At 39.7% G+C, this 10,628-nt stretch overlaps 1 protein-coding gene across 1 annotated transcript; it reads right to left on the bottom strand.

Annotated features, from left to right (window-relative positions):
* Nucleotides 1–7,727: 7,727 nt before the first annotated feature.
* LOC132613295 (uncharacterized) lies at nt 7,728–8,759 on the bottom strand. The gene is made up of 3 exons (XM_060327321.1): nt 8,660–8,759; nt 8,160–8,533; nt 7,728–8,039 (listed from the first exon to the last, which is right to left on the bottom strand). Exons 1-3 carry the CDS (start codon nt 8,757–8,759, stop codon nt 7,728–7,730), a joined length of 786 nt encoding a protein of 261 aa, XP_060183304.1.
* Nucleotides 8,760–10,628: the final 1,869 nt, after the last annotated feature.

The raw sequence follows: 10,628 nt of genomic DNA, 5'->3' as shown, positions 1-10,628 counted from the left end.
TTCATAATCACCTTAAGCTCACATTAGCCTATCCACAAGGCAATAGTTTCGGAAATTTTCGAGGTGTAACAATAAGATTGATTTTGATGGAAATACTCAGAATTTGGACTCGTGGCATGTCTCAATGTGTTTCTAAGGAGTCTTGGTGATGATGACGACTTGGAAGGTGTGAAGGAAGGATTAGGAAAATAAGGGTACTCTAGCGGTTCAATTTTGGCAAAGGATTGTGATGACAGTCAGAGGGTTGTGGTGTCTATGGCGATATTGTGGGATCAATAAATTCATTCAGTCGTATGGATATTGTCAGAATCATGTAATGCGAGTGGGGCCAGTCATATATTTGAGGATCCACTGGGAAAGAAATTTCGGGTATGAAAGAATGGAAAATTTATGCAATAGGCTAAGTTAAAGGTATTATGATTGTTAAGGTGAACGAATGATACTATCTGGGTACTTCTTTCCTGTGGAGGCTTTCTTGAGGTTGTAATGGAGATTCTTTGTTTTGTCATCACTTTTGTAACCTTTATTTTCATTTGAGGACGAACGGTTATTTGACTAATATCTAATGTAACGACCTGTTTGGTCGTTTTAGGTATTTTGCGTCTTTTACCCTTGTTGACCCTTCCCTGATCTTCGTTAGAGTGATTTTTTTACCCACAGGGATGGGCGACACGGTTCCGAGCATCATCGGGCAAGCCTTGATAGGATTTGAGAAAATTAGAACCATAAAGTGAAAATGTTTGACCAATAGTTGACATTTGGGTGAGCGGATCTTTCTCAAAATTTTATCTATTCCATTAGGTCTGGAGGGTCATTTATGACTTGGTGGGATGTTTGGTTCGGTTGCCGAGCCTTTTAGGAGCATTTTGTACCCTTGATTGGAAACTTATATTTTAGCCGTTGGGGGTAGACTGAGTCAAGGTAACCTCCGTTGAGAATTCCAAGTGCACGGTTGAGTTTGTAGCGTGTTCTTACATATGTCTGCATATTTGGTTTGTATCCGGGTGGTCCCGGATAGATGTCGGGATTTGGGTTGAACTTGGTGGAAGACTAGATTTTGTTTTTGGTAAATAAAGGATTCTATTAATACCAAAGTGAATCATTACAAAGCAAACCAGGGCTGACCACCTGATATCTCTAATCAATCAGACAATGTTAGACTTTACATGTAGCCTAACTACAAGCCAGTGTCAAAATTCCTAACTTGCTAAGCAGCAGTAGAACTCAATCAGCCAAACAGTGATAGACATCACCAATTAGATAGTCTTCAAGGCATGACATTATGTGAGGCCAGATGATCTTTCCATTTCGGATAGAGATTACCCTGAATGTGGATATGTATAGCAATTTCCCTGCATAGTTTATCACTCCTGTACCTCCCATGTTGGAATCTGATCCCGTTTCTCTCCCTCCAAATAGCATTGATCACACAAGCGAAGACAGTACTCACTATCTCCCCTCTGCCAGTTCTTCTTTTAGCCCATCTAGATACCCAGTCAAGTTCCTCATGCCATACTCCTATATGTCTGTGAAATCCTAGCCAAAGTAGGAGTCTGTGCCACAGTGCACTTGTAGTAGGGCAAGAGAAAAACAAGTGGTCGAAGGTCTCAACTGGTGCACTGCAGAAAGCACATCTTTTGGGTACTTGGATTTCAAATTTCTGTAGCCTCTCAACTGTTGCCAATCTCTTTTGAACTGCCAGCCATAAGGTGAATTTATGTCTAAGGTGTATGCAAGGTAACAAAGTTAAACACTTCCAAGGAGCTCTTGGAAGAATAGGAAGCGAGGACAGGTACACCTTTTTGATGGAGAACTTACATCCCTTGACCATGGTGGCCATTCTAAAGTGTAGATTGCCTTGTAGATGTGGATTTTGGGTAAGCAACTTCTTGGTTTCAATGACCTTTCTTATTACCCAAGTTGCATTAGCAGGTATGCTACAATGCTCTACTGTTTCTTGCTTTAAGTAGTAGCTATGCACCCACTTGACCCAGAGGCAGTCCTTTTTTTCACTAATTTCCCACAACTGCTTACTCACTGCTGCTTCGTTCCATATCCCTATGTTCATGATATTGAGTCCCCCAGCTGCTTGAGGGGTACAGGTTTTTGCCCAAGACACCAGTGCCTTCCTTGTGATTTCTGCAGTGCCAGACCACAAAAAGGATCTACATACAACCTCCACTAACTTCAGGACTCTTTTGGGGAGTACAAAGATTTGGCTCCAGTAGGTCTGTATACCAAATAACACTGATTTAATCAGCTGTAGTCTGCCAGCATAGGATAGCAACTTAGCAGACCAACACCTTACCCTCTTTGTTATTTTTTCCACTAAGGGCAAGCACTGTGCTATAGAGAGTTTCTTGGATGATAAGGGCACACCTAAGTATTTGAAGCGAAGGACTCCTTCTGTTATATCCCGTAATTTCGCACATTTGGATAATGTGAACTAATTGTGACTAGTGAGAGATGAATCAATATTTTGATCTTATTTTATATATATATGTTGTTCTTGAAATATATTGATGCGGGATATTGAGGAAGGCTAAGGGAAAAGTTGGAAATTTGGAAAACAGTTTTCATGAGTTACAAAAATTTGTCACGAAATAATGGGCTTGAAATAAAAATAAAATAAAAAATCATTGGGCTTGAAAATGCCAATAGGTGGCCGGCCAAAGGGTGAGTGGCCCAAGGCCCATTTAAAGAATTTAATCCAAGTTATAAATAGGTAAAAGGAGCCATTATTTGTCTTCACTCTAGAATGTTCAAGAGAAAGAGAGTTGAGGGCACAAAAAGAAAAGGCCATTCGGCCAACACAAGGAGAAAAGGAAAAACATTTAGCCCACCAATCTTTGATCCTAAAATCATAATTTTCTAGTATTCCTACTAAGCTCAAGACCCTCTTCAACGGGATATAAATTTTGAGGCAAGAAAGTATTTTTTTTATCAAGTGAAGAATTTGAAGAAAAAGGTAAAGATTCTATCCTTTTTGTCTTGGAAGAATTATATATATATTGTAGTATATGGAAATGAATGTAAAGTAGGAAATTTGTGTGTTGTGGGTATGTGTGTGTGTGGCCGTGTAGGGTGGTTGATGGAGAAGGATGAACAAATTTTATTTATTATGTTAAATTGTGTTGTTGTGACCCTTGTGATGTAAATGGAAGGCAAATAGTTTATGTTGGCATGAAAATTGGTTGTTAAGTTGTTGTAGGAAATCATATGATTTTATTATGGTCTTATGTAATTATGGGAATGGAATTGCTAAAGTATAAATGATTGTTGTTGATGAAATTGGAGGATAAAAATGTGTTGTGAATGTTCGTGTCGAAGATTGGATGTTTCGGGTGAGGTATGGTTTTGGTGGCATTGTCGGAATGTTGTGTAGATTGTTTGAAATGTCCTTGGAATTATGTTTGAATAATCTTGAGCTAGGAAATGAATATGTAAATGGTGATATTGGCTTAAAAAGACGTAGTTGAATTGAATATGATACGCTATGTAGAGAAGAAAGTCATTAATGTTAGAATGCGTTTAAATTGATTCTTGATGACTATTATTATGGTTGTTGGTATTGTTGGTATGGTTGTTGATGAATTTGGCCGAGTTAAATTCTCGGGGATGTTGAATTTACAGGAGAGATGCTGCCGAAATTTCTGTAGACAAGTACTAGTTAGAATTGGATTTCTAAGTACTTGTAGCTAATAATTGGTAATTGATAATATTATTGTAGACATTGGAGAGCCCGAGACTTGAGTCGGGATTTGGTTAGCGAGTGATTGAGGTATGTAAAGCCTACCTTTCTTTCTTTTGGCATGACCTTTTTGGAATGAACAAATAACGTATAAGTATGCTCCTAAAGAAAATCCTATTCTTAGAGCCACTAGGATGGCTAGCATCTTTGACCTCTATAAGCTATTCCATATGGCTGGATACATATTTTATGATGTTCAAAGATCCTATTTGTTATGTTCCGGATGTTGTTCGAAAGAAAGAAAAACGAGAAGACTAAGGCCTTTGATGAATATTTCGATATGAAAATACGGTCTTAAAGTCCCCATTTGATTTGATCCATAATGTTATCCGCAAGTTTCCTAGTATGATTTTGTGATCCATAATGATGTCCGAAAAACATTTGATATGGTTAAAGTTTTGGATACATATATTTTGATACATACATATGATCTTAAAGGCTCCATTTGATTTGCTCCATAGTAATGGTTGAATGTTCCCGTAATATGAATGTCACTTAAAATTCCGAAAAGAGCTTTTGAAATGCTTTTAGAAAGTTCTGTACTTCAAAAGTTTGTAACTTTCGTATACTAACTCCGATTGACCCGAAATTGATTTCTGAGCCTTCGGATGCAGTAAATATATTTTTTTCATCGAGTTTTGAAATTTATTTTTTATATGCATATGGTTTCCGCACTACTCTGCTCGTGCCTACTACTATGACATCGTTCGCCGGATCCCGGGCCGGTTTTGTGATCGTGCGCACTATGTTATATTCGGCAGTATGATGTGTTACGGTTCCCGAGACCTCGCCATAGGGCCGGGTACCGCTTAAATACGGCGTTATGATGTGACATGGCATATGATATGTTCTGATGTTTGATATGATATGATGATATGATATGTTCGGGGATTGTACAGAGATTTGAAACCTTCTGGAGTATGATGTGTTGTGGCGCCAGTGTCGGAGTGGCGACCACGTTCCTGAGCCTTATGCATGATTTATGTTTGCATTACTTATGTTTTTAAAACAGGTTTGATATACTGATTTTGTAACCGCTTTCCATACACCTCATTTCAGTTCTGATTTGGATTACTGTACTTCCTGCTTTACATACTCAGTACATATTTCGTACTAACCCCCTTTCTTCGGGGGCTGCGTTTCATGCTCGCAGGTACAGACGTTCGTTTTGGTGATCCTCCAGTATAGGATATATATTCTGCCACTTGGAGTACTCCCTTTGATCTGGAGCTCATATTTTTGGTACATACCTTCGGTTATACATGTTCTGTATATATGACTATTTGGGTACGGCGGGGCCCTATCCCGTCATATGTTTTCTGTTATGGTTTGTAGAGGCATGTAGACATATATGTGGGTCATGGGTCATATTTGTTCGTTTGTGATTATGATCTGCGTCTTAATGCGGTCCCGTTTGCTATTATGGCCAAAACGGCCCATTTGTTTGTATATGTGTGTATGTTTGGGCGATGTGTATTCCGCCAGCCTATCGGATTTGATATGATGTTTCTGTACGGGCGACCGCTTAAGATGGTAATTGGTTCCAGTATCTGCTTAAAATAATGTATCTTAAGTTTGAATAAACCTTTGATATGTCGATCTGGTACGTAAGTCTGTTTGGGTGTCCAAATAAGGCACCAATCGCAGCCCACGGGGCTGGGTCGTGACACCTTCATTATATCCCAGGGCATTCAAAATCTGTTGTTTGACTTTAGGATTTGCACCAGACATGTATATAGAGCTTTTGTCTTCATTTGCTTGGAGCCCAGATGCTGCAGAAAACCTCCTAAAAGCATCTTGGATCAGTTGGACAGATGGAAGTTCAACCTTACAGCATAGGAGCAGGTCATCCGCAAATCATATATGAGTTACCCCTAAGCTTTTACACCTTGGATGAAACTTGAAGGCCCTATTAGTGATCAGTAAACTCAATTCCCTTTGCAAGTATTCCAGTGTTATCACAAATAGATAGGGTGACATTGGATCACCCTGCCTAATGCCTCTTTTACCAGGGAAAGGTTTAGCCAATCCTCCATTTATGACCAAGGAGTATGAAACTATAGATATACACTCCATAGTCCATTTGATGAATTTGTAGGGGAAGCCAAGCTCAGCCATCATACTTTGCAAAAAGCACCATTCTATGGAATCATATGCTTTTCTCAAATCCACCTTCATTACACATCTAGGGGATAATCCTTTCCTTGAGTACCACTTGAATAGTTCATGACTAAATAGGATATTATCAATGATGCTCCTACCCTCCACAAAGGCAGATTGAGAGGGACTGATAATTGTTCCTATAACAGTCTTGATTCTGTTGGTCATAACTTCTGTTACTATTTTGTAGAAGGTGGTACAACAGGCAATGGGTCTATAGTCTTTGACATGGGTTGGGTTGGTAAATTTTGGGACAAGGGTGATGACAGTACCACTGAAAGATTTTAGCATTTTACTAGAGTGGAAGAACTCTGTCACAGCTCCCAGCACATCCTCTTTCACTATTTCCCAGTTCTTGGTAAAGAATTCAATAGGGTATCCATCAACACCAGGGGACTTGTCATGTGGCATATTCTTAATAGCATTCAATATTTCAGTATCTATAACCTCTTTGACTAGTGCACACTTCTGAGAGTAAGACAGACATGGCCCTCTCCTTATAGTGTCAGAATTTGGAAGAGGCATTTCTTCAGCACTAGACCCCATCAATTTAGTGAAAAATGAGACAAACTGCTTCTCAACTTCCTCAGGATCAGTAATCTTAGAGCCCCTTTCATCATATATAGAGGTGATATGGTTTCTACTTGCCCTTATTCTGCATTGAGCATGAAAAAATTTAGAATTAGCATCCCCACTTTTGATCCAGGTGGCCCTAGATTTCTGTGTCCAGGCTAACTCCTCAATAGTGCTCCATTTAGTGATTTTCTCTAGTAATTCTTTTTCCCTCTCTATCAAATACTGATTTGTTGGCTGATTGTTAAAAGAGGATTGAATAACCTCCAGTGTCTATCTAGCATTTATTAGTCTCTGATTATAAGAAGCCATATAGGTATTTAGCCCTCTCAGCTGCTCCTTTAGGTTTTTCAATTTCCTCCACAGTATATACATCTTAGTTCCATTCACTCTATGTGCCCAAGTTGATCTCAAGATCTCAGTAAACTCAGGATGCATCATGACTATGGCAAATAGTTTAAATGGCTTAGGTTTGGTCTGTAGTTGAGGATGATAGTGCATTAGAATTGTTGAGTGATCTGACATCCCAGGGTTAAGAAAGTCAGCATCCACATGTCCATACAACTGTAGCCAATGGAAGTTACCTAATGCCCAGTCAATTTTAGAGTACACTCGGCTGTCAGCTTGTTGTTTGTTACAGAAAGTAAAGTGCCATCCTTTAGATTTTAAAGGGGTAAGTTGTAAAGTATCCACACAATCGCTGAAATCCTGTGTTTCAGTAGCTAATACAGGGCTCCCCAACCTATCCTCAGTTGACAACATGGTATTAAAGTCACCACTAAGCAACCATGCTCTTTGAACCTGGGTACCTAATTGTACCAGCTCAGCCCATAGAGTCATCCTCTGTTGGGCCTCATTTTTTGCATAAACCACAGTAAGGAAGGTAGAAAAAGTAGGTCCTTCCACTTTACAATGGATAAGATGTTCAGTCACTGGGATTACCTGCACCTGAACACTTGTCTTCCAAATTATCCAGATTCTACCATTATATGCCATGGGATAGTTACAAACATGACCCCATCCCATAGCCACCTCATTCAAAATTCCTGCAGCCTTTGGTTCTTTGACTCTAGTCTCTAGACATCCAAATACATCAATCTTATACTTTTGCAGAAAGTGTCTGAGCTCTTTCTGTTTGAGGGGCTGGTTTAAACCCTCACATTCCATTTGGAGATGATCATGGAGGGTGAACAACCCCAGTAGCAGTGGTGTCCATCTGAGAAGAGCATCCATGAGCTCCTCTCTATTCAAGCACCTCAAAAGCATTGCTAGTCTGAACAGCAGGATGCTGCAGTGCATTGGGAGTGTCAGGAAGTAGTGGTTCCATTTGAGTGTTCACTTCTTCTGCTATTTCTTGTGGGGGTTCATTTGGAGTAGGAGCTGGGTGTACTAGTTGATCACCCCCCTCCTGTTCATCTCCTTTTGGTTCCCAAGTTTGGACTGGCACTCTGTTCCTTCTATTCCTTCTTCTTCTCTTCCTTCTAGGTCTCTCTTGAAATTCATTTTCCACTAGGTTTTGGACATTGTGCCAGAAGTTTTCCTCAAGGTGTCCATACTTCATACAGCTTGCACAAAACTTAGGCTTCCAGTCATAGTCAACAGTTTGGTGAAGAAGACCTTGTGGTGTTTGTAGTTCAGTGGATTCCCTGAGTGGTTAAGAGACATCCACATCTACCAGTATCCTGGCATAGGCTATTTTCTCCATTTTGGCAGTAAATGTGTCTGTATATCTAGGCCTTCCAATAGCACTGGCCACCTTACTCAATGATTCAATGGACCAGTAGCCTACAGGAAGTCCAGGAAATACTACCCATAGAGGTATGGTGGTGAGGCAATCCAGCTCAAACTGGAAATCAATGGTCCATTTTTGAATGACAAAAGGCTTATTGTCAAATGTGTAAGGGCCTGCATTTAACACCTTCTCACAATCTTCCACAGAGTCAAATATAAAAATATAATATCCTTCATCGTGTGCTAAGATTTGGGGCTTTTTGACCCCCTTCCAAGTATTAGTAACATAAGCTTCCAGTGATTTCATATAAGGTGTATCTCAAACAATATACCCAATTAAAGCAGTTTTCATGTAGTTTTCTTAAGGTTTAATGTCCTCCGCATCTATATGAACATAAATTTTCCCATCCTTAGTTGTAGGAGGAACATAGTTGAGTGACTTACCCTTCTGTGGCAATCGATTGGCTCTATAGTCAGTGAGCTCAGGTGGAGTCGGTTGAGCTGAGGAATCGGTGAACTGAAGGCGTCGCACCGCCGATGTCATGGTGGTCGTTGTCTCGCCAAATGACTACAGGTGTAAGGATCCTTGTGATGCCGACTCCGAACCACTGTCCTCATCGTCTTCCACAATAGATTGGAATTGTGGAGGTAAGAAACTACCAAATGTGAGTGGCGCCAATCGAGTCGATGAATTTTCATGAGGTGTGACCATCATTTTCGTGTTCATTGCAGTTTTTCCGGTGAGAGAAGACCGTTGGGGCATTGTTTTCAATGATACAGTGTACGTTAGCAAGCCTCGCTTAACGTGCACCTAGAGAGAGAAACATGCCCTCCTTCTTCCTACGATATTATTTTCCCAATTCTAAGATTTTTGCTGGTTTCTGATGTGCCTCTTACGCGGGTGTGTGTTCCGCCTCTGCAGGTCAGCCTATGCGGGACTTGGCTCTCAGACATGAAAGGGTGAGATTTTAAGTGTTTCCGTGTGAGCGATCTTTTTCTGCACGGCAGCGGTCCACATCTGCGGACAAGGTGTGCGTGGATGCAGAAGTCGCTAAATCAGTAACCTTTTATTTCCCCATTTTGAGCCTTTTCTCTCATTCACAAAGTTAAGAACCTGGAGCAATATTTGGGGCCATTTTGAGAAGCTTGGGGGTGAATCTTCTTGGGGTTAAGTCTCTTCACTCTAATTGTGATTTCATTTTGATTTAGGATTGAAATCTATGCAAAGGATTAAGAGTTTAGTTGAATAAAGGTGGGTTATGAACCCTAGTTATGATTTGTGGTTTGTTCAATTTAAAAAAGGGTTTTGTTGGGAAGTCTTCATGATTCTACTCTTCTAATCTATGAGGTAAGTAGGTTCTAAGTTGAATCTTTCTTAAATTTAAGGAATTTGATTATTGAATAAGTTAGGGCTTTTCTCTAAATTGGGGATTTCCTACTAATGAGGTAACTGATGATTATTTGAGGTTAATTAGGGATTTGGGGGATGGTATTTGACTTCCTAAGTGTTGGGTAGCCAGTTTTTACTCGAAATTCCCATTTTTCCCTTGTGGGCTCGGATTTCTCTTTTAAAGTTTAATTTTCAATTTGAATAAGTCTATGGCTATATGGGTATCGGTAGTGCCATTTTTTCGAATGTAAATTACATTGTTGAATAGACTTGGACCATTTGGAAGCACTTCAGAAGGGTAAAGCTTTGGCGTGAGGGTTTATGGCACCCGCTCGGCATTGAGGTAGGTTAAAAATTATCTTTGTTAGACTTTGATTAACGATTAGCATGGTTACGTAGTATTGACAGGGAAAGCATAATAGGTCTTCAGACATGGTGTGGAGTTGTGATCCAATTAGGTTGGTCTGATTTTGGATTATGTGGGCACTTTGCCGTTATTTATGCAATTGTTGACATGTGGTGTATTTGACTACGTGATTGTGGTGATGTGGCTTGTGCTAGATATATTTTTGTAATTGGAATTTAATAATTGATGTTTTTCCATGATGGTTGATAATTCATGCAAGAATTTAGTTTGCTTATGGTGCTTTGTGATCTCCATAGCATATTCGTTGGCATTGATTACATTAGAATTCAATTGGCTTATGGTTCTTTGCGATCTCCATAGCATATTCTTTTTCATAGATTGCATTTGATTTCTCATTTTCGCATTCATACATTCATTCATGATGAAAGTGTTGTGTAAACAGTTTGATCAAAGAATTGTGGAATCAGTTTGATGGAAAAAGTTATGAAAATGTTTGAACAGAATAAAAGAGAAAGCTGAAAGTTCTACTATTATTGCTATCGACCTGAGGTATGTGCAGAAGTATAGTGGCAGGGTCAGTCTGGTGGTAAAGTCAGGCGGTATAGTGACGACTCACAGTTTGGCGGTAAAGTCAGGCGGTACAGTGATTGTACATC

Source organism: Lycium barbarum, chromosome 1 (assembly GCF_019175385.1).
Source record: "Lycium barbarum isolate Lr01 chromosome 1, ASM1917538v2, whole genome shotgun sequence".
In the NCBI taxonomy this organism is placed as follows: domain Eukaryota; kingdom Viridiplantae; phylum Streptophyta; class Magnoliopsida; order Solanales; family Solanaceae; genus Lycium; species Lycium barbarum.
Note: the sequence above shows the minus strand (reverse complement) of the source record. Positions and strands in the feature narration are given on the sequence as shown.